Source organism: Myotis davidii, unplaced genomic scaffold (assembly GCF_000327345.1).
Source record: "Myotis davidii unplaced genomic scaffold, ASM32734v1 scaffold44, whole genome shotgun sequence".
Taxonomy (NCBI): domain Eukaryota; kingdom Metazoa; phylum Chordata; class Mammalia; order Chiroptera; family Vespertilionidae; genus Myotis; species Myotis davidii.
The window spans coordinates 1,483,212-1,507,892 of NW_006299705.1; the positions used below are offsets into that span (position 1 = coordinate 1,483,212).

The 24,681-nt window shown below is 41.1% G+C and overlaps 1 protein-coding gene across 1 annotated transcript in view; it reads left to right on the plus strand.

Moving 5' to 3' along the window:
• Positions 1–20,308, plus strand: part of ARHGEF28 (Rho guanine nucleotide exchange factor 28) — a 219,306-nt gene extending 198,998 nt beyond the window's left edge. Inside the window, exon 35 of the mRNA XM_006775561.2 lies at positions 19,113–20,308. Coding sequence (XP_006775624.1) covers positions 19,113–19,276 — 164 coding nt within the window. The 3' untranslated portion in view covers positions 19,277–20,308. The remainder of the gene's footprint in view (positions 1–19,112) is intronic.
• The last annotated feature ends 4,373 nt before the right edge of the window (positions 20,309–24,681 follow it).

Here is a 24,681-nt window from a genome sequence, read left to right on the forward strand (position 1 = left end):
TGTGATGGTGGTTCATATGGGCCAGCTAGACAAGTGCCTCAAGCTAGCTCACTGAATCAAGTGAGTTTCAAACTTTTGTAAGATGAGTATATGTTTATTTTTGACATGCTGTATTATTTTATATTAGTTTTAGGTGTACAGAATAGGGGTCAGATAGTTACATAATTTATGAAGTGATCCCCCTGATAATTCTAATACACCCCTGACACCATATATAGTATTCCCTAGGCTGTGCTTTACATCCCGTGACTATTCTATAACTGCCAGTTTGTACTTCCTAATCCCTTCACCTTTTTCACCCAGTCCTCCAATGCCCTCCCATCTGGAATCCCTCCGTTTGTGTTCGTTCTCTCTCTCTCTCTGTCTCATTTGTTTCTGTTTTGTTTCTTTATTTTGTTCTTTAGGTTCCACATATCAGTGAAATCATTTGGTATTTGTCTTTCTCTGTGTGACTTATTTCACTTAGCCTAATACTAGATGGCATTCTTAAAATGTCTGGGTAACTGCAAGATTTCTTGCCTTTAATATCTTAAGTGAATTCTAGGTAGCAGACTTTAACAATTACCAACTCTTCCTCATTACTGTGGAAATAACTTTGTTTACTGAGGTCCAGTCCTGTTGATCACTTTGGGATTGGCACTCTGTACCACTCTAGAGAGGATCTTTTTATATGAGTTATTTTTTTATTTAGATCATCATGTGTATAGTCCCATATGGCTATGCGTATCAAATAAAAATGTAGTGTTCTCCACAAAATGCTTTAATTTATTCTAAGCCAGTAGAAATGCATCCATTGCTGCCATTTTAGAAGGATAGCACATAAAAAATTTAGCATTTAATTCTTGTATTAATAACTACTAGTCAACTTATCTGTTCACTGTGGTATTTCTTTTTTTAACCATAAAGTAGCGTCAGCACCAGTAAATTAAACATGCGTCGCTAGCTCAGCATCAATGAAACACTTTTGTAAACCCTTTTTCTCTTGCTAAATCCTATTGAACAGTCCAGTGTATCTCCCCAGGCAAAACAGTTAGTATTTGTTTAGGTAAATACACTTCTATATAGTGGGAACCAGTTTCCCTGGTAGACCTTCTACTTGTCAGCTTTCAAATATGTCCTGAAATATCACACTTTTTAAAAATAGCAATCTTAAAATTAAGTCTAGTGGCATCTTAAGAAATATATCCCTTTGCTTCACCCCAGACGAACTGAAAGGCACTTATGTGCTCTTGGCTGGTCAATTCCCAGACACAGTTGGCTGAGGGGAGAAGTCTCGGCTGTTCTTCTGCTCAGACCTCGAGCCAGATAATAAATAAGCTTGGGCCTGCGTTTTGATCTGCAGAGATGTTAAGTTGCCATGGTCAATCACTGCTGAGTTTCCTTGGATAGGGGCCGGGTATCCATTCTCTTTCTGGATGAGATATTAATTCAGTTTAATTTGATATGTTAATGCTCGGTTTGAAAGTTTACCTAAGGAAAAATGTAGTCTTACGAGGTTTCCAGTTAGGCCGATAGGATTCTGAGCCTTTTGCTGAACAATTTCACAGTGAGGCTGTGCAAAGTTATTTTCATGGGGACGCCCTTCCAGTGTTCTCTCTGTGCAGCTTTCATTACACTACAGCCCTTTCTTCCCACAGCAAAACATGCAGAATGTTTGGTTTAAATATGGAGTTTTTGGATCCTCCACCAGAAACACAGGAGACGCTGTGTCCGGGGAGGTGAGGCCATTTTGGAAGGAATGGTGCTCTCAGGCTTTGGAAGCAACATTTACAAGCAAAACATTGGCAGAGTTCGTTTTTATTTAATGACCTGCTTCCTACCAGTGAGCTTGGCATCCTGTGCAGTGATTTGCAATCAATTAATCATACAGAATGTTGTAACACCGCAAGAAGGGCATTGCCCTCCGAGACTCATAAATCCACCAGCAACGAAAAGAGGAATTGCATGCTCAAAGCCCTCTTCATGTGAAACCCAGAAGAAGGTGGTTTTAACACTAAGGTATCTTCGGAAGCCTTGGTACGTTCTTGTAGATTCTGAATTTTGAAGCTCCTGTTTCTCAAGGATGGTGTGGCCTTCTCATGGGATCTCAGAATAGGTGTCTGTACATGTTTGCCTCATTCACATTAGACCCTGGTCATGTAGATGAGAGAATTCTGGATTCTTCTGGATTACTGAGAGAAGGCTATGGTTTTGGTTTCCCACTCCTCCAAATTCAGGGCAGTCATGCTCAATAGAGGTAGGCCATGGTTTTGGATGTCTTTGTAGGAATGATTCAGGAAGGCAGCATGCTCCCCTCTGGGGAATACACTTACATTTGGTGGAGGCAGATGGCAGAAGATGGGCTGGAGTGATCTTAGCAGTCAAGGAGGTTTCGCATACTTGGCTTTGCCAAAAGCTTCTGGAATCTGTGTGTTTGGGATCTCAGGCTTGTATTCTTGTCATTTCAGATGTGCCCTTAAAGTTAACTGTTAAGCTATGCTGAATTTTTTTCTCTTATTTTAGCATAGTAAATATGGGGCTATTGCATATTCTTAAAATTATATAAGCTTAAGTAGCTTAAGTATATGCATATTGTGTTGTCTTTACTCGCTTCCATATGGTTCTATTTGGAGGATGTTCTTATAACAAGGATATGGAAGCTTGATGTACATTCCATTTGATTACAATGGAACCTTCTTTTAAGAAACTAAAGGTTTTAAAAGCTGGTATTACTTCCAATGAATAGGTTAAACATCTGACTCTTGATGAATTTATTCCTACCAAAGTTGTGCTATTTTTGATTACTTGTTCATTTAGCCAGATTTGCATGACATTATACACAAGTAGAGCTCATCCTATATTTTTAGATGCTTGATGCTTCTGTTCAGCATGAGCTCTAAAATACATTCACCAAGTGTTGCATATGCAGACCACTTTTCATGGCACATTGGTGCGTGGGAGAAAGCACAAGGAACAATTTTGGCCAAAATGTTGTGGTCTGTTGGTCTGTGTGTAATCATGAGATCGTATTTTGCATTCAGGTTCCAGTGTGAAGAAGTGCAGTTGCACGCGGATATCTCCCTGGGGACCATGCACTGGATCACACACCCTCCCCCCCCTCCCCCCTTGGAAGGAGACCGCAGCAACACTGCAAGGGGTCAGGTGTTTAGCTTTCTCTTAAGGCACTCAACTACCTACATAGATTTAAAAAAATTTAAAGTTATTTTATGCTGAACAAGCAGCCTGAGGTAAAGTATTGTGAAGGATCAAATACTAAATGTGTCTTTTATGAGCTCCCTCTGTTCTGAGAGGCCTTAACGAACATGGGGGGATAGGGTGGGAGAGGCTGGGTCTGAACTGTGTAAGCCTAGAAGCAAAGGAAGTACTGGGGAAAATCACATTCAAATTATCCTACTCAGAGAAGTTATCATTGCTCCTGGTAAGAATATGGAAGATATTTGCCAATGCTGCTGGCAGTAAATTAAAATATTTCCTCTTTGTATTCATCAGATAAGAGACGTAGATATATTGATATACAGAGATATAGCAGATGTGTTTGTCAGATTCAATCTCTTGCCTACTGCAGTACTTAAGATATTCAATTACTCACCCCCACACACCTGGACACACCCACCTACCCACATAGAGACAGAATTAAATGTTTATTTTTATAAATCAAAGTGGGCTTAATGGCAAAATATTTATCTCCTGAAAAAAGCGTATAGTTTTCTATAAATATATAGTTCTACAAATTTATAGCACTTATGGTAATGGTTATTGGTGATGATTTTCATTTTTTTAAAAAGATGATTATTTTCAGGGTTGTTTTTTTTTAAGAGACCATTGGCTAACTTTGAGAACATGATTCAAGAAAATTCAGAAAACGTATTTCATGAAAGGCTTGATTAAATAACTGAATCAAGACTATCTCAGAAAATCCACTAGGGTTGAAACCTGCTTGGCAAATATTATTTTTGATCAAAATGACCAAGACTAGACATGTTTCTGTGAGGAAAGTAGGTGATGTGATATTTCCCTGTCATTCAAAGGTGAGAAGATAAAGAATCCACCTTTTCCCACCTCTTCAACCAAGTTTCATAAAAAATAGACTAAAAACATACTTTTCCAGTATAATGACCTTTACATGAATTATCAGTACTTCACTTTTCAGTGAGGGATGTGAATGAATGAATATGTGAATGGATGAACAAATGAATGCATGAAAGAATGCAGTTGATTAATAGAACAATGAAGATGGTTGACTGGCATAATGATTAATACAGAGGGCTTGGAGATTATGTCTAGGTTCATATTCCAGCTCTGCCATTTGCTACCTGTGAAATTTCAAACAAGTGTTTACACTTACTTAGTGTGTCTGTTTTCTTATCTACAAAATTGGATTTCTGGTAGTGCCTGCTCTGTAGGTGATAGGAGAATTACATAATACAAAACATAAAATACTTAGAATTTTGGGAGTACTCAATAGACATGGTTGTTATCAATGTTACTTCTATACTTTGTATTAAGAAAAGGGATAATTCAGTAGGCGGTGCACTGGGTCACTTGAGCCACTGGACTGCTCCCCAAATGGTTGCCGTGGTGAGCTGAAAGACTCTTTCTCATTCAGATATTTTCCAAGAAGGCATGTCTCAAAAAATGTTCCATAACTCTGCGGGCGCTTACTAGGTTTTACATGACAAAAGGTTCTCATAGTCAGGTAATATTGAGAAATGCTGGTTTGGGGACTACACAGCTTTTTAAGAACTTTTATTGAGCTCGTGTGTACTGTGAATCTCCAGAAGTGGCACTTCCCAATCCCATTTAGCCACAGCAGCTTCCTCTCCAGCCCAGCATCTTGCAGGGTGACTATTTCTTGAAATACACTGGGAAAAACATTGACGTAAATAGATGTTGAAATAAATTCATTGCCTGTGGCACATCCTTCAAATACATTTGTTTTCTCCCTTAGGAACAGTTGAAATCTAAATGACATATCCCAACACAATTTACCACATGGGTTGTCTTTTGAAAACTAAATTCAACATGATGAGTTTAAGATAGAGCTCTGTTTGCCTTGCCAGTGTTGCTCAGTGGTTGAGCGTTGACCCATGAACCAAGAGATTTGATTTCCAGTCAGGGCACATGCCCAGGTTGCGGGCTCGATCCCCAATGGGGAGTGTGCAGGAGGCAACAGGTCGATATTTCTATCTCATCAATGTTTCTATCTCTCTATCCCTCTCCTTTTCTCTCTCTCTAAAATCAATAAAAACATTTTAAAAAGAGAAAAAAAAAAGATAGAGCTTTGTTTGGCCCCCAGGTTAGCATTTGGGTCTATGGATAAGGATTCATGGACAGTCTCCTTAGGGCTTGCCTGGGTCAGCTTTCTTGGTATTATCCAACGTGCCATGTGCTAAAGTTAGCCGTCCCTGATGCAGCACAGGGAGTTTTGTGTTTGGGCCTAGAGCAGTGGTCGGCAAACTGCAGTTCACAAGCCACATATGGCTCTTTGACCCCTTGAGTGTGGCTCTTCCACAAAATACCAACTTCTGCGCATGGCCATGAAGTTTCAATTGCACTGTACGTGCTCGCCCGCACATGGTATTTTGTGGAAGAGCCACACTCAAGGGACCAAAGAGACACATGTGGCTCACGATCCGCAGTTTGCTGACCAGGGGCCTAGAGGACTGATCTGGCCTCCAATCTCTCAGCCTTAGTCTCACACTATTCTGTCCATTCTTACCCTGTGGTCCAGCCATCTGAAGTTCTCTCACTCATCCAAAAGGGCAGCCCCCCTACATATATTTCCTCTGTTGGGAATATCCTCTCCTCCATTCTTTATTCGAAAGCTGGTTAACTCTTACTCATCTTTCAAGACTTAGCTCCAGGTCACTTTGTTCCGGACTCTCTCCAGAGCCTCTCAGTCTGGGACAGGAGCCTCTCCTGTGTGATCCTGAAGTGCCGAAGATCCTTTATACTTTCCACCATATTTTGTCACTTTTCCCCTTTAGACTCCAAGATGTTTTTTATAATTTGAATGAGATGAAATTTGCATACAGTGAAATGCTCAGCTATTAACTCTATTATTCAGTTTTTTGGAAAGAATATCAGGGCACAGCGTGTTTTCATCACTCCCGAAAGCCCCCTTACACCTCCCTCCAACCAGTCCCCATCCAGAAGCAAATACCCATCTGCTTTCCATCACCACAGGTTAATTTTGCTTATTCTCAAGTGGCATGGAATCCGCACTATGTACTTTTTTGTGTCTAGTCCCCCTGCCCCCCCTCCCCAGCATATTATTTTTGCGACTCAACCATGCTATTGCATAAATCCATAGTTGGTTCCCTTTTACCGCTGCATAATCTTGCATTAGTAAATTTACCATTTACTTATACATTCTTCTTTTGATGGACACCTGACTTATTTCTAGTTTTTTGCTATTGTGGATAAAGCTAACTGTGATCATTCTTGCGCAAGGTTTTTTGTGTATCATGTTTTCATTTCTCTTAGGTAAATACCTAGGAATAAAATAGCTCCTAGAATAGGCGCCTGTTTAACTTTTAAGGAACTGAAACAGTTCTTGAAGTGATTATACAGACTATACACTTCCTGGGTGCTGGGACGAGATGGTGTTCAACTCGGTTCTCTGGCGTTCGGCCCAGTGCAGGGCACGCACTGGGCTCTCAATGCTTATTGAAGAATGAATGGATGAGAGGCTCGAACCAGTTTTTATTTTGACATGTCCTCAACTAACCAACAAAGAATGAATGCTTTTTCATCAAAGGGATGAAAACGTGGCTAAATGTGGACTCATTCTAGGCAGGCAAAACTCAGGGGCAGTATGGCTCCCTTCCCCCTGCTCCTGGGGCTGAATTTCTTTTTTCAGTGCAGATGAAGCCAAGTATGTAGACTTACAGGTGGGACCCAAGGAGGGCCCTGATCATCAGTAGCTGCCAAGCTTACCCCTAGAGTTAAAACTCCCAACACTGCCATTCAAGATCCTTCATAGCCTACCTTCCCAGCACCCATCCCTTTATTCATCTTCGCAAACTCATTGCAGCCAATCTTGACAAATCTTTTTTCTTTTTTCTTTTTCAAACTCCACCTGGAATTCCTCCACAGGAGGCATCTCCTCCTTAAATATCCTGGTCAGCCTTTAAGGCTCAGGCCAGATGCTGTCTCTCTGAAGTCTGTCCTGGTCACCACATCTGGAAACTCTCCCTCTGGAGGACCTCTGACGTGGTGCCCAGCAGTGGGCAGTACTCATTAGCCAGTGAGCGGGATGTCCTGTTTTCATTGTAGTTGCCTGGGTTTGCACATTTCTCCTCTTTGAGGGAATAGGCTTTTTCAGGGCAGCGTGCTTTGTGGCCCTCAGCAGTCTGGAAGGAACGGGGGCCGCTGGTCACTAAGAAGTAGCTGAGACTACTCTTCGTGATCCTTTCTTTTGCTGGCTGACTCCACCAAGGCAGGGGTGGTGAACTTTTTTACTGCCAAGGGCTATTTGGATATTTAGAACATCATTCGCAGGCCATACAAAATTATTTTGGGTCAAACATTGAAGTAGCTCACTTCCAATGCCTTGGCAGGTACAGAGCCTTATCTGGCCTGCGAACTGAACGTTCCCCATCCCGGCACTAAAGAAAGGTTAAGATATATGGTAATGCTATGGCTCCTTGAGAAGAGGAGGAGGATAGTGTGCCAACTGGGGATTTGTATCTGCTGGTAGATAATTAAAGGGAAATTAGCAAGTTGCTTTAGGCTCAAGTGTTAGTCACAGGTCACATGTCAGAAAGCACAGATACTAAAAAGTAGAGGAGCTTCATGTGACATGTGTATGCATAAGACAATTTAAAATTGGGAGAGATGGCTCTAAGGAGTAGAACAGTTTAGTGTGTGATGCATATGTTCTCTTTTAATTGCTCTTTTGGTAAAGTCCCAATTTTGCCTCTGCTCTGCAAACTGCCTACTTCTTTAATTGTATAATTTATAAAAATACTCATTTTAAATGTAACTTTCAGAAATATACTCTGATAACAAACATTAATGTGAAAAGAAGGCCAAGGGTGTGAAAACCTGCATTGAAGAAAACATTTTCTATATATGTTGTACTTTAAAAATTACCATCATTTTTGAATGGCATAAACTCGAGGCTTTAGTTGGAAATGATATTTCAGGGTTTGGCGTCTTGGCAAATGTTATTTCACAAATAAGAATTATAAGCCCTAACCAGATTGGCTCAGTGGATAGAGTGCTGGCCCTTGGACTGAAGGGTCCTGGATTTGATTCCCGTTAAGGGCATGTACCTAGTTTGCAGGCTTGATCCTAGGCCCTGGTCAAGGCATGTGCAAGAGGCAACCAATCTATGTGTCTTTCTCACATCGATGTTTTTCTCTCTGTCTCTCCCCCTCCCTTCCACTCTCTCTCTAAAAAAAAAAAAAAAAATCAATGAAAAATATATACTCGAGTGAGGATTAACAACAAAAAAAGAATTATGAAAATAATGTTCACATTTTTTTAAAAGAATTTTATGTTGCTCTGAGAACAAAGTTCTTTGACATCTCATAGTTCTATAGTTGATCAAGAGAAAAATACCCTCATTTGTAGACCTTTCAAACATTGGATGCCTTCTTTTTCTGGTCGAGTAATAACATAATTATTAAAAAGTACGTAGAACTAATTAACTTGGGTGTGTTTGGTATAATTGCTTGCCTTCTTCTGATTTAGAAAAACACTGGATTTTGTGTGCTTAAGAATTTGAACAGCTGCTTTTCCCTCTACTGAACCAGTAAGAAGTAAATGCAGCATTAAAATTCCTTGGTTGATTTCCTGCATTATTCAGCTGGCAGAGAAGTGAATTCATTTTTCTTCTCTCTGAGAAATGAGAAGCATAACTCTGTCAGTGTGGGTAGGTCGGGTCCTGCGGCAGGCAGTTTCCAGGAAGTCCACTCCACCAGCATGGTACCTAGACGTTCCTGGTCTCCACATCCCGCAGAGGAATTCGGTGCCATGAAAATACTGCCCTGTCCTTGTAGCTGGAGACCTGCATGTCGTTTCATTTGGCGCACTTTTAAAAACTTGTCCCTGCTTTTTAGCCGAGACTCCAGGATTTGAACATCTTAATTTGTTTTGATTTAAAAATTGAACTTGACATATTTTTTGTCTATCTGAATGTATTATGGACAATTTCAGACATGTTTAAAACTAAACAGAGAAGTCAAACAACCACTTAGCTTCAAACATTTAGATACTTATGGCCAGTCATGTTTAATAAGCTAGACTCCTCCCCCCACCCCCCGCAAAACACACACACCTTGTATTATTTTGTAGCAATAGCTAAAAATCATGTGTAAATGCTTATCGATCCATAACATTTCAGTATATATTTCTAGAAGATAAGGCTCTATTTTTTAAAGCTATTATTACACCAAGAAAAAATTAACAAATATTCCATAATAATAACATATAGACAGTATTTAAATTTCCCTTTCTCTCTTCATATATATGTATGTATATATGCATATGTGTATATCTTGTTTTTTTTTACTCAATGTCCATATTCATAAACGTAGCACCAATTTAAACTGTGGTATACTATCCCATTATATGAATAAATAAGTGCATCTTCATTACCCTACAAATGAGCAATAAAGATGTTTTCCGTTTTTTCCTATTACAAACTATTCTCAGTAAACATCCTTTTATACACATGTCTTTGGGCACATGATTGAGAGTTTGTTTAGATTCTAATGCCTAGAAGTGGTAAGGATGTCTTTGGTTTTTGCCGGATATTACTGATTTCTCTCTGAGGTTGTGTAATATCACTTTCAGCAGCTGTATAGGAGAGTTCCAGTTTCCTCAGCTGCTCCCCAGCACTTATGACTGTTAGGCTTCTAAATTTTTGCCAATATCATGAGTATGAACTAGTAGCTCATTCTTGCAATTCATACTTCCCTAATTACTAGTGAGACTTGGTACCTTCTTTCCTACCTCTCCATAACTGATCAACAGTATTTACACACACTGGGCACATCGAATATCTATCAGCTTCATTTTCCTTCTTGGAAATTTCCCTTTCACGATCCTCTGTCCTCCTGTTCCATATGCCCTTGTTGCTCCCTCGGCCTGCTATGTGCCTGTTTCTACCCCCTCCCCCCGGGCTTCCCTTCACATCTCTCCTGTGTTGGATCCTATGTCCTCAGACCCACTCTCTCTCTGTAATGGCATATTTTTTATTTGGTGGAGAATATCTCCAAATTCCCTAAGAAAGGTGTAATGAAAACAATTTTTCCCCCAAATTAGTTGAAATGTCTTTTGCATTTCATTTGTTTATTTTTTGCTACTTTTACACTCGGTTTTTATAATATATCTGGGCTTAGAATTCTAGATGAAAATTATTTTCCTTAAGAATTTTGAAAGAGTTGATTCTTCACTTGCCATGGTTGCTGCTGAGAAGTCTGATGCCATTCTTTCTGATTGCTAACCCTTTGTTTGTAACTTGTTCTCACTTTTTGGAAGCCTTTAGAATTATAGTTTTATCCCTTTCTGTATGAATTTTATAGTATGTCTTAGTGTGGTCTTTTGTTAAAATCATTTTTGCTGGTTATGCATTAGGCTTTTTCAAGTCTAGACATATTTGTCTTGATTCTGGGAAATTTTTTTCTTAAAAAATTGCTTCTCTTCAGTTTTATCTTACTGGAACTGTTTCTGGTTATAAGTTTGGACTCTTGGATCCTCTGATTGTTCTGTTATTGGGTTTTTTCTTCTAGTTCCATTTCTTCATGTTTTTGTTCTACTTTCTGGAAGATTTTCTTATCTCCTAATATTGCAGTAATTTTTAAAAAATCAGCCAGCATATTTTTAATTTCCAAGAGATATTTCTTGCTCTCTTATAGTTCCTATTTTATGGACTCTTGTTTTGTGGCTAAAATATCTTTTATATAACTCTTTAAATATATTAATTGTTTTTTTAGAAGTTTCCTTTAGCTTCCTGTGTTTTGGGGTTAGGTCTGTCTCTGTGCTGGTTCTAGGCTCTCTTTCATATTCCATAGTTACCTACCACTGTGGATTGTTGTGAGGATTGAATTGAATGTTTGACTCAAGGGCAACTAATGTTAGTGTCTTAAAGAGAGAAGCCCTATAAAGCAAAACTATCTTGATTTTCCATTTAATTCTCAGAAGACAGGGATTAGACTAAATAAAATTTTAAGGTACTTTCTAAACATGAGAATTTCAAATTGGCGATTTCAATGACTCTAATTAAACTAGGTAGAAATTTTGAATTAGGTATCCACTATTTCATTCATCTTTTTGGCAATGCATATTAACACCTACTATTATAAACTGAAATTTACTTTGATATTATTGGACTAGACATACTACTTTTACTTCCTATTTCTTTAATATTATATTTTCATTTTAAGTAAATTCAAAAGACTAAATAATAGGAATCAAATTCTAAGAGAACCTTATTAATTTACTGCCACAGTCAAATGCACCAGGGTATGAGATCTCTTATGAATTATATTTCACATAGGAGAGATTAGATTATTTAGGCAAGAGCAAAGACCATACCTGAATTTGTATCATTTTTTATATATGTAGCTATAAACTCAAATGAACCGCATCTATTTTATGTATCTTTACACATAGATATAAATCCTTACATGGCACTTGCCAATGCCTTGTCATATAGTTGCATTAAAATTGATCTAAGAACATTCAGCATCCAGAGGAGGCCTCTAATTTATTGCTACAGTGTTCTGTTTATGTCAGATATGTAGAAGCTATGCTGTTGTAATAACAGAGAACCCTTATAATTTTATAGTCCAACTATGGACTTTAAAAAATGTATCATGGAACATTTCACACATTGGGTTATCTTAAAGCAAATCTAGGGTGTTCTGTCATTTCATCCAAAAACTAGAGGCCCAGTGCATGAAATTCGTGCACGACGGGGGCGGGGGGAGGGGAAGGAGGGAAGGGGTCCCTCAGCCTGGCCTCCACCCTCTCCATTCAGGACCCCTCCCTGCCTGATCACACCTAACCATCTCTGCCTGCCAGCCTGATCCTCCTAATTGCTCTCCCCTGCCAGCCTGGTCCCCTAAATGCTCTCCCCTGCTGGCCTGATCCCCCTAACTCAGTGGTTCTCAACCTTCTGGCCCTTTAAATACAGTTCCTCATGTTGTGATCCAACCATAAAATTATTTTCGTTGCTACTTCATAACTGTAATGTTGCTACTGTTGTGAATCGTAATGTAAATATCGGATATGCAGGATGGTCTTAGGTGACCTCTGTGAAAGGGTCATTTGACTGCCAAAGGGGTCGCGACCCACAGGTTGAGAACCACTTCCCTAACTGCTCTCCCCTGCTGGACTGATTGCCCCTAACAGCTCTACCCTGCCTGCCTGATCCCCTTAACTGCTTTCCCCTGCTGATCTGATCGCCCCTAACTGCTTTCCCCTGCTGATCTGATCGCCCTCTACTGCGGCCCTTGCCTCTGTGGCTTTGTCCGGAAGGATGTCTGAAAGATGTCTGGTCTAATTAGCATATTACCCTTTTATTAGAATAGATACTCTAGTATCTTTCTCTAAAAAACATGGACTCTTTTTCTTTTTCATCAACACAATATCATTGTTACACCTAAAAAAATTAGTAATTTTACTTAAAATCATACTGTCAGTATTTGAATTTCTCTGATTGTCTCAGTTTTTCCTTTGGTTTGTTTGAATTGGCTTCCAAATAATTTCATATATTGTGTTTGGTTTATTTATTTCTTAAGTCTCTTTTAAGGTTCTCCTGTCCTTTTTTTAAAAAAAATCTTACAATTTGTTGAAAAGACTGGGTTGTTTATTTAAAAGATTTTATTTAGGGAAAAACTATTTTCTGAAAAATTTCTTATATTCTGGATTTAGTTGTATCCCTGTGGTGTCATTTAACATAACATATTCCTTTGCCTCTATATTCCCTGTCAACTGGTAGTTTGGACTATGTTTGATGTTTGACTAGATACATGGTTTATTTTTTGGCATGAAAAAATCTTCATAAATAGTGTTGTATATTTATTGTGTGGTATATGTTGTCTATTTCCTATTTGCATTCATTAGGAGACTTACCATGTCTGTTTCTCTTTTTGTGGTATTAAGGTTGATCTGTGGGTTCAGATGTTCTTGGCTTGATCCATTCCATTATAAAGTTTTCCATCAGCTTTTCTCCTAATCATTTTAGCAGCCATCGCTGATTATTACCAGGATCCCCTATAGACATTATAAACAGAGTTAAGAGTTTCTGAATTTGGGGACCTTCACCTATTTTCAGTTTCTCACCCCTGATTTATTCTTGCATCTTGGTCATTGATTGTCTCTTTTTGAGTCTATAATAGGTTTATGATTCTCTAATGCAGTATTCCCCAAAGTGTGCTACATGAAACACAACACTGCAAAGTACATTGTGAAAACATCCTGCTGAGTTTGGGGAATGTCACATTCTGTTTTTTAAAATATATTTTTATTGATTTCAGAGAGGAAGGGAGAGAGAGATAGAAGCATCAATGATGAGAGAGATTCATTGATTGGCTACCTCTTGCATGCCCCATATCGGGGATCGAGCCCACAACCCAGGCATGTGCCCTGACCGGGAATCAAACCGTGACCTGGTTCATAGGTTGACACTCAACCACTGAGTCACGCCAGCCAGGCCCATGTTCTGTTTTTCCCTCAGATTTATAATACAGGTGAACCTGTTAAAATTCTGAGGACTCTGTCAATAACCTTGATTTATCCAGCATTTCATCAACTTACTGGACCACTCTATTCTTTTATTATTAATCCTTATTAAGAATCCTGTTTAGAAAAACATACTTTTTTGAAATAAAAAGAAACAGTGTTTGAAATGTATCTCAAAGAAGAGGGGGAAGGTAGAAGCAATTGCCCCATCCTCCCATGGAGCCTGCTGATGTGAAGGTCCTGCTTCCTTAGCCCTGGCACCCTCTGGGGAGAAAGAAGAGTCTGAGAACAAATCAGAGTTCAGACAGCAGAGAGAGCTGGCACATCGTAACATGACTCGTGTTAATATAACCACTTCTCCATTGTACTGGGAGCTTCAATTGCTGTGTTTCTTGTCAGCGATTACCTTTATAACCAACATAGGTTATTCAAAATATGTTAATTACTGATAAGGAACTAAAGCCCAATTCTAATAGTCACAGAAACAAAAAATTTGGTTGCTTTCTTACATTACAAACTTATACGTGCACACCACACACATGTGTGCACGCACACACACACACACACACACACACACACTCCCTAGAGCACACTTTGGTTATTTTATTTCAGGAGCAGTATTGGTACATGAGGAATAATAGAGGGAATCATGACACCCATGGAGAGCGTTGGTTTCAGATAGCAATTCCAGAGTGGTTTTCATGCCAGAGGCTCACATCCTGTCTGTGGTTCGCTACGGAAAATGGAGTTGAGCAAAATGAGGGACAGAGACCAATTTTCCTTTGCTCTAAAGACACCTCACGCTTTGTACAATAAGTGTTTTCCATTAGAAGGAAAATGCTGCGCATTAGTGCTCCTGAGAAAAAATAGTGATTGCCAGTAATGCCATCAGGAAACGATTTTTAAGATGTTTCACAGTATAAGCACGAATCAATCATTAAGTAGGGGAAACAACTTACTTTGCAGACTTGGAACATTAATGACAACATTTTTTGAAGGTAGAGTTATTTTAGGAGAGTGTGAATTTTGATTTTAGGAACATGCACAAGGGATAGAGTATGAAGTGCAAGTCAGAATGCTTCATTAAAATAAACAAGAACAGAGCCAAGACCCAGAATACACGAACCTCTGTCCTGTGAGTTTCGTTGGGGAGAGTGGAACAGGATGAGACATGGCTAAGTGAGGCATCACCACTAATCTCAAGAGTAGACTCGGCATCCTTTTTGTCGAGCCGGGCTGCTGGTGCCTGGTCAGGTGCTACACTGTGGAGCTACACTCAGACCTTGGGAGTTGATTTTCGTAATGAAAAGTATATGGTGCTTTCAATAAGCTTCTGTTTAAAAATTATCATGATTTAAGATGCTTTTCAGAAAATGCGGACAATGGCAAAGACTACATTAATTAAATATTTTTAAATGATAGACAACCCTTTCTGACTTGTCACAGACCTGTTCTTTATGACAAGTGACCCTTATGTTGACTGATCATAGAGGGAAAGGTCAAGTACAGGTCTCCACTGTGGGCATTATCTTCCACTTAATAGGTGGCTTCCCAAATCCTACCCTGAGGACTGTACGAGGGCTCAGCTCAACTATGTGATGTTGGGAAGATTGAAGCTAGAGGATGGAACATATGTCTGGAAATTACCCTAAGAACATTATTTTAAAATGCAACTTAGGGTAATAAATGTGCATTCTTTGAGCATAAAGCTGTTGAAAACTGCATGCATTTGTTGCACCTCTAGAAGATTATTTGGTGAGTCACCGGGCCAGGAAACAGATATAAAAATTCTGACGTAAGACGCTTAAGAGGCCTGAATGATGATCCCTGTTCAATCCTTTATGAACTGAAGCCAGAGGAAGGGAAATGACTAGCCCAAGGTTACATTTTGCCTTGTGGTTTAAAAGATTTCATTCAGTTCTCAGCTTAGAAGGCACTTTGTTCATTTTTAATATGGTACATGGGTGCATTTTACACCTTGAGTTTATAGTCTGGTCTTGAAAATAACCAATGATTCAGTTGGCGCAAAAGAAGGATGACGGTGAGCCAATCCCACTTCCTGCTGGTGTCAGCTTTTCAGGAGCTGAGTGCCATGGCTGTATGTCGTCTCAGACTCCAGATTCACTCCCCTGATGTTCCAACAGCTGGTGAGCAGAGAAAAGTGTGAAAATGATAAACGCAAATGTCAACCAGCAGGTTGCAACTAAGGGCTAAAGACAGGGAGATTGAGGGAACTGTCGCTGGGTGTCAGTGCAGAAGGTTCCCCAAAACTCCATAATGGGTCTAAGGAAATTTCCCATGAAGGATGAAGTTTTAGGATCAGAATAAAAGTTCAGTGTTAACTAGAAAAAACCCTGCACCAAGATTCTACTGCTCCACTTGGTTTAACGGGGCATTTGGACTTTTATGTCTTTCATCTTACGTGTTCTTATTTTAAGGACAACAATGCTCACCCTGTTTAATTTCCAGAGGAATGGGAAGGTAGTTCTTTTATGTCAACTAAGGGGGAAAGTTGTGTCCCATCCTCTAGATTGAAAAGTTCTTTGTAGTTTAAAGTTTGTTTTGTTATAGTAGCGTTTGGCTTTTTATTGCCCAAATTATGACTGTATTACTATTCCTTTACTTATTTAAAAAATGAGGTATTCTATTTTTATGTCCAGCAATGTACCGGCATTTTGGTCACGAATCAAATAGGATGATTAACTTTACTCCCCAAGAATTCTGCTTTCTGAATCAGTGAGGTTTTATTTAACGAATGTTTTTTGAGTTGGAAGTTCTATATGATGATTACACTCTCTAAGGTAAAATGTGTGGAAAAAGGTGACTGACCTTGAGAAATATACAACTGCTGTGTTGGAGTTCTCTCAGGGTTGAAGTGGAGTAATAAAACCAGAAATCACAGAACGGTTTTCAATTTCAAAGACAGGCTGTCTGACCTTGCCTAAATAGTCTAGGTAGAAACCAAGAAGGAACACGGAGAAGGAAATTGAGTTCCCCTCCAGGTGACACACACCAAAACCACCTCCATTAATACATCTGGGATTACAACGTGTGCCATTCACTTTAGGGTCCACCAAGCTCTTGCCTAGAAATGTATTTCTATTCTTACTTGAAAAAATTCTGATCAAACTTCTATCCCCCTTTACACCTACATGCGCACGTTAATTCCCCACCCTTCCCCCAATCATTCTTGTTTTTCTGTCTCCCAGAACTAGGGATATGGCAGATAAAAGAATTCTTTCTGATATATATTTGGCTCTTTTTGAACAAGTTTTCTCTTGAAACCATTAAGGGGCCTTACCAGATACCTAGACTCACCAGTATTTTAGATTCCTTGCTACAGTGTTCACACTCAGAGGAAGGAAACTACATGGATTACTGGCTTCCATCGTGCCTGGCATTGTCCCATTTGTCAGTAATCACCTCCTCACCACCTCATTCAGTGGGTGATTGTTCGTTCTCCATGTCCTATTCTTGTGCCCTGGCTGCCCGTCTGCTGGCTAGGAGGCAGCACTGCAGTGTCTCAGGTGAGCTGGATGGAAGTGTTGAGGTTTGCGTGGGTTTCTCTTTTTTTAGATTGTGTAATATTAAACATCAGGAGTTCAATTGGGAATATTTGTTTTAGAGGGGGAATGGCCTTCTTCATTCAATGGCTCGAAAAACAGTTGAAATCGTGAAAGTGTGTTGTGACCACACAGGCATACTTTGTCTCCTAATGTGGTGAGATAGGACATAGAACATTCTAGGCTGATTTATATTGCTCTGACAATGAGGGGGTGGGAGGAGGGTGTTTGTGTTTACCTGGTTAAATGAGGGAGGTAAGACCAGGGACCGTCCCAGAGGAGGCACTCTAGACTCGTGCAAGTCAGAGGCATTCTCAGTGGGTGTGTTTTCAGTAGTTAGTGAGTTCCAGTTTTCGAGGCCCAGGATCTGTATTTGAGGTCAGAAAATCAAGTCACTCCCATGGAAATGGATTGCTTTTTTCTTTGTGCCTCAGTGGCATCTAGAGTCATGGATGACCTAAACCTTTGAGCGGAGTGTGGAGTGCAGACTCTCCTCCCCACCTCCTCTTCCCCTCCCTCTCCCAGGAGCCTTGTGAGGACATTTTGCTCTCCATTCCTGCCAGGCCTTGCTTCCGCATTCTCTAACAACCAAAGATCCTGTCAAGAGGGCAAAAGTCATAAGCATTTTTGTCATTAGAATGCCAGCGGTTATGTGTATCCATCTAAATAATAGAGGCTTTGAATAAATGTGGCAAGGATTATAATGGCTTCTTGTTAATGACTGGAAAAAAAGCAGGAGGGCCCCCGGGCTACACATCTTCCCCACCTGTGTTTCCACACACCCTCTGCTGTCTGCTCCAACTGGAGCTGGTTACTTGTCCTTGTGCCACATGGCTGAGCCCCAGGGAGGATGGTCAGTGGAACAAGTGCAAAGAAAATGGTTTGCAGCAAGAGCCTTTCTTTTCTTCAAATCAAAATCCCCCTTTGCCTCCCCTTAAACACCCCATATTAGAGGGTTTTACCAGAAAAAAAGGAGGATAGACTATGCCCTGCTGTTGCTAGGTAACAGAAAAAAACCATAGTGATATTGGAACGATTTTCCCTAGGAACCTGGCTACTCTTGCTAAGTGATTTGTGTGGTGTTAACAGATTTGCATAATGGTGAGGCTAAAGAGTTTTCATCCTTCAACTCCTTTCTCCCCATCCCTTACCCACATCAACAAAATCCCAGATACATTATTTATCTTGAGGTCAATTCTTGATTTTGAGATACTTGAGGGTAGGTGCTATGCAGATAAAAACACTATAGTTAATTGCATGTAGCTAGAGTATGCACTGTATTTCTAAGGTCTTGAACCCATTTTTAAAAATAAATGGGTACCAACATGACTGGTGTGGCTCAGTTGGTTGAGTATTGTCCCGTGTACCAAAAGGTCACGAGTTTGATTCTCAGACAGGGCACATGCCCAGGTTGGGGGTTCTGTCTCTGGTTGGGGTTGGTACAGTAGGCAACTGATCTCTCTCTCTCTCTCTTCCCCTCTCTTTTCCTCTCTCTCCCCCCTTCCTCTCTCTCTAAAATAAAAACATATTTTAAAAAATAAGTAAATAAATAATAAATAGGTATTACCCTTTCTCAGCAATAGCAGTGTTTTCACAGCCCACAAATGGTGACAAGTCTGTTTATTTGACACATCCCTAGGAGTATTTTATGAAGGTTATGTTTAGCCACAGGAGACATTTGTACACACAACCAAGTATATCTTAATCGCACTAATTAGATCATTAGATGCCTGTTTTGTTTCTTTTTCACTGGATTCTACCATTCTCCTTGTGGCTGGCTGAGTCATAGTTCATCTGCCTTGTGGGTCTCATGCTGACTCCCTTGTGACCTGTGCTGTCTGTCTGTTGCAGATTTGGACATCTCTGAGGCTGAGTTCCCAACGCCCCTTGACTCAAACCCACCCGGCCCTGAGCTGCAGACGTTTATAGCAGAAGCAAAGCTAAATCTACAGACACTGACCAGGCAAGATGGGGAAACTGGAGATGGAGCTGAAGAAAATATTGTTTACCTCTAATTGTGTTGTCATTATTTTTCCCAACAAAACAGAACACTGGCATTTTGGGGAGAATTTTTATTTTCCTTTCCTGATATGTGTGTGACTGTGTCCAAATTGCTTTAAGAGTAATAGTTAATATTTCATGCAAGTTCCTTTTGGGGGGCATGAGTCTAATAATTAAATTATTGAAAGCAGCTCTGTGTGTATAACGGTTAACTTACCATACCTAATTTCAGATTTCTGGAGGAGAAATTAACTTGAATAAGCAGAAATATCTTTAAAGTTCTGACTCTGGACTGAAATTGCACATTGCATTTTCTACTGAATCATCTGGTTTTTGAAATGCCTTTTAAGACCCAGATGAAGCAATTTGAACGGAAAAAATGATATTCATGATGGGCGAACTTTCACAATCACAGCAGTTGATTACAGCAAGTGGCCTCCCTGTCCCAGAGACAGAGGAGGCAGTGGGAAAGGCCTTTTCTTAGTTTTTCCATGCTAACTGCTCTTTGGGACATCAAAGGGTTGCTCCTGGTGGTGACCTGTCACAGCCCCGGTGCAGCCAACGTGTGCTATTTGGACACTGTTCTGAGCAGGAGGCCACTCTGCCATGGACACAATCTGGACTCTTATGACCTGGGCCACATGCTTCGCAGATGCACTTCCTCAGCCCAGTGCTGGTTGTTTTTCAAGCCACATCTTTCAAGAGAGCCCAGAGGCAAAGCTCCAGTGTGGTCAATTTTGCTGTAAATAGTGAAACTCCAGTAGTGCCCTCACTTCTCTCATCTAGTCCTGTCCTGCCAGGCCTGGGAGCACCAACTACCACTCGCTAGAAGCATCTCTCCCTGCAGTTCTTTAAGGACAGGAACTGCTCTCTCGGCAAAGCTTACCGCCTGTTGGTGATTTTCCACAAAGGAAAGCTGTTACGTTCTGTCCTCAGAGTAATATGGATCTCTGTGTGAGAAAATAAACCAGAAAATGTTTTCAGCTTGTTCTTCAGAAATACTTGTACATGTTTTGGTCAGTGTCAATAAATGTCCTTTACCTGTCTATTTTACTTTGAAATTTTAATATTGTGTAGGACCATAGTAAAATACACATATCACACACAAATACAATCTCCCCTTATGAAAATGAGGAAAAGGAGGAGTATCAATTCACCTAGAATTGTAGCACTTCCCAGGAGGGAGCTATGATAGGAAGGGGAAAATTCACCGAGATTCCATTGTTTGCTTGTTTTTTTCCTAAAGTTGCCAGTTGAATATCTAGTTGATATTTTCCACTTAGGCAAGTTAATTCTTAGTGTTTTTTTAAAGGAGCCTTTTGGGGGGCACTCTTTTTCTGACTCTTTTTGCTTTTGGCCATTTTGGTCTCAATTCTATATAATAAAAGGGTAATATGCAAATTGACCCTAACAGCAGAGCAACTGGGAATGACTGGTCACTATGACACACACTGATCATCAGGGGGCAGATGCTCAATGCAGGAGCGGCCCTCTGGTGGTCAGTGCGCTCCCATAATGGGGGGCTCTGCTCAGCCACAAGCCAGGCTGACGGCTGCCAGCACAGCGATGGTGGCAGGGGCCTCTCCCGCCTCCTCAGCAGTGCTAAGGATGTCTGATTGCAGCTTAGGCCTGCTCCCCGCTGGCAAGTGGATATCCCCCAAGGGCTCCCGGGCTGCCAGAGGGATGTCTGATTGCCAGCTTAGGCCCGATCCCCCCAGTGGACAATCCCCCGAGGGGTCCCAGACTGAGAGAGGGCCAAGGCTGGTCTGAACGCCCCCCCCCCCCCCGCCGAGTGCACAAATTTTTGTGCATCGGGCCTCTAGTCATATTATATTAAATTCAGAGACTAATTTCACAGAATGCATACAGCGTATTAAAATTTTAGTCAATTATTTCACCTCCAAGCTGAACTCCTACTAAATTATAAGATGCAGCTTCCATTCCTAAAGACATTTAGAGAAAAACAACCCTCTCTTTCCTCTCTCGCCAGCAAAGTCTATTCCAGAATCTGTGTCCCTGGAATAAAAACCATATAGATATTTCAGTCTATATCCTTGCTCCAGTAACTATAAATAACTTTTTTTTCCCTAACAGTGGATATGGAAATTACCACATGTGAAAATATATAAAAACGTTCCAAATCTCCATGGCACTCTTTAAAAATACGTGTGCTCAGTTGGTTTTTAAGCTCTGCAAAATCTGGGTATTAATGTCATCACCCTGGGAAGCCCTAGAACCTTCTGAGATACCTCTACTGTATTCATAGTTTCTTCTTTAATTTTATGATTTTTCAACTAAATATAACTGAGTTTCAAAGCTTGCTTGATAAGTTCTTCCTTTTCACTTTGGCCTCATTATGTAATGAGCTCAGATCTCAACAGAGGTCACTATGTGGCTCCAACAGAAATTCTAGCTAACCTTTAGAGTAGAGTAGAACACCCTATTTCCCAGCATAATACATTTCCCTCAAAGGATCTACTTTTCCTATGAACCAAAGAGCTTAAAGGAGACAGTCAGCTCTTGAGAGATTTGTTGTGGGGGAAATAGCAATGTTTTTGCTCTGTCCCAGGCTGCATGAGTTAAGTGCCATCTCCTTTACAGCCCAAGCTACTCTGCATTTCCTCAGGCCTGCATAATGACTGCACTCATGCAGCACCTTCCAGCCCACCTACAATGGGAACCCTGCTCATTCAGAAAAGGGTGAAATAAAAATACTTGTTGCAGAGGTATGGTGGCTGGGTGTATGCAGTATGAGTTATGTAAGGTAAAGAAGGTAAGAGTTACGTGAGGTAAAGGCGAGCCTAAGTTAAATCATGGGATGACAGATAAAGAAGAAGAAAGGAGTATGTAGTCTTTCCCGTGACCTAGGTCCACCCTTCAAAGTCAGAATCAACCTGAGGTTATTAAGGTTCAACCCTCTGTGTCCGCATAGCAGTTGAGAGTTGTTCTAGGTATGCCACTTCAACTCCCTAGGCTCAGTTTCCCCATCTGTAAAACAGGGGTGACTACCTTATAGAATTGTTGTGAGAATGAAATGATTAATATATGCAGTGTTATTAGGACAGAGCCTGGGACTTAGAAATCATTAATATATGCTAGCTTTTATTATCATATCATTAAAAATCTCTTCATAATTGCCCAGTCTTGTCCCAGCCCTGAGGCAATGGTACCTGCACAGCCAGAAACAGTGAATAGAGAAGTCAGATGTCGGGAGGAGGCTTGTCATAAGACCTGGACTAGGGTTTCACAAGATTAGTTTCAACTTATTTGCATCCCTAAATTTCCACTCGACTTATTTATTCAATAAATATTTATTGACTGTCTGCTAAAGGCCAACCAATCTGTTAGGAATGAAGTTGAGATGAATAAGCCTGCAAGTTGTTGGAAAAGACAAACACGTGAACAGGTATGAAGAAGTACAGTTGCTATGGGAGCTCATAGGGAGAGCATGTTGGGGCCAGGAATACACAGAATGAAGGGAGTTGTCCTAAAGCAGCAGATGCCTGAGGCTTGAAGGAAAAGTAGAGAGTCGGAGAGAGAGCGGGAAAGACATTCTGAGCAAGGAGAGCAACCCAGACAAAAATCTAAAGGCACAAAACAAAAGTTGTGAGAGAGATGGGAGCACACATTTGGAGGTACTGCAGGCGAGTTCCTCCCCTGGATTAAGGTGTCCAGCGAGAACCGCCTTCCGTCTTGGCCTCTCTTGTGCACTCTTGGACTAGTGAGGAACACAGAAGTTTCTCTCAACTTGGTAACTGATCTGGTTCCAAGGCGAGCCAGGCTATCAGAAATGTGTCCTCTCCTCCTTCCCTCACCCTTCCATACCCACCTCCACCATAAAGGGTTGTGATCAGATGGCCAACTGGATAGCTGCTTACTGGACCCCAAGCCACAAGAAACCAAGAATAAAGGAAACCCTGGAACTACATGAAGATGCTATTAGGACAGAGGGGTCCAGAGGGTGCCTTGGGTGCTTCTGAGACACTGGTGACTTATATGAGTCCAAGCGCAGGTTTAAGTGAAGGGGGAAAAAGAGGGAAAAAAAGTACGTACTTTGCTCTTCTGATTTATTTTCTTTCTTCTTTTTTTAAAATATATTTTGTTGATTTTTTTACAGAGAGGAAGGGAGAGGGATAGAGAGTTAGAAACATCGATGAGAGAGAAGCATCTATCAGCTGCCTCCTGCACACCCCCCACTGGGGATGTGCCCGCAACCAAGGTACATGGCCTTGACCAGAATCGAACCTGGGACCCCTCAGTCCGCAGGCTGATGCTCTATCCACTGAGCAAAACCATCTAGGGCTGATTTATTTTCTTATCTCCATTTTATTAAGGTGTTTTTTTGGGGTACTTGTGTAGAGAAACATATTCCTTTATTTCTTCATCTTGCTTGACTCTGTGTTGGTTTCTGTGTATTAGATGACACAGCCACCTCTCCCAGACATGAAGGAGTGGCCTCATCTAAGAGATGGACCTTCCTGTCACCCCTGCCCTGGCCCTTGGTTGTCCCTGGAGCCTTTTGGTTGTCCAAGCAGCCTGTTTTCTTCTGTGGTGGCTCCAGTAGTGAGTGTGTGCAAAGACCTGCCCTGCTGTCCCCGTGGGGCTGACCTCAGGCAGCCTCTAGATTTAGGTTGGAAAGCCTGACCCTCAGGCAGCAGCTGTCAACACAAGCTAAGTCCTGTTGGCCACCAGCCCAGGAGATCTGGAGGTGTCTCTTGGGTGACAATCACAAAAATAGGGGTTTCAGACAAGTCAGTAAATTCCTTTCCGGCCACACCTAGGCAGGGAAAGGGCCAAGAGGGCATCCCAGCCAAAACCGGTTTGGCTCAGTGGATAGAGCTTCAGCCTACGGACTGAAAGGTCCCAGGTTCGATTCCGGTCAAGGGCATGTACCTTGGTTGCAGGCACATCTCCAGTAGGAGATGTGCAGGAGGCAGCTGATCGATGTTCTAACTCTCTATCGATGTTTCTAACTCTCTATCTCTCTCCCTTCCTCTCTGTAAAAAATCAATAAAATTTAAAAAAAGAAAAAAAGAGGGCATCCCAGTTTATTCTGCAGGGCCCTTCATGGGTCCCTAGGGTACCCACACCAGGAGCCGGCCCCGCAGGCCAAAGCTCCTGGACAAGCAAACTGGCCAATTTTTCAAAAAAGACTGGGGAGTATTTCAGACTCTCTGTGCAGTGCCCTGGGGTGGTGGCCTGCCCGGAACTGTCTCTCTGACAGTTCCAGACCCATGGGACCTAGAGAGAGGGAGAGAGAGAGAGAGAGAGAAAGAGAGAGAGAGAGAGAGAGAGAGAGAAAGATGGTACCCTCTGAGGGGGGAATGTTCCCTGGGGTTTCAAAAAGGGAGAGCACGAAACTGTGGCTCCTGAGTACTGGGGGTACAGAGGACATGCCCCAGTGCCCCTGAAGAGTTTC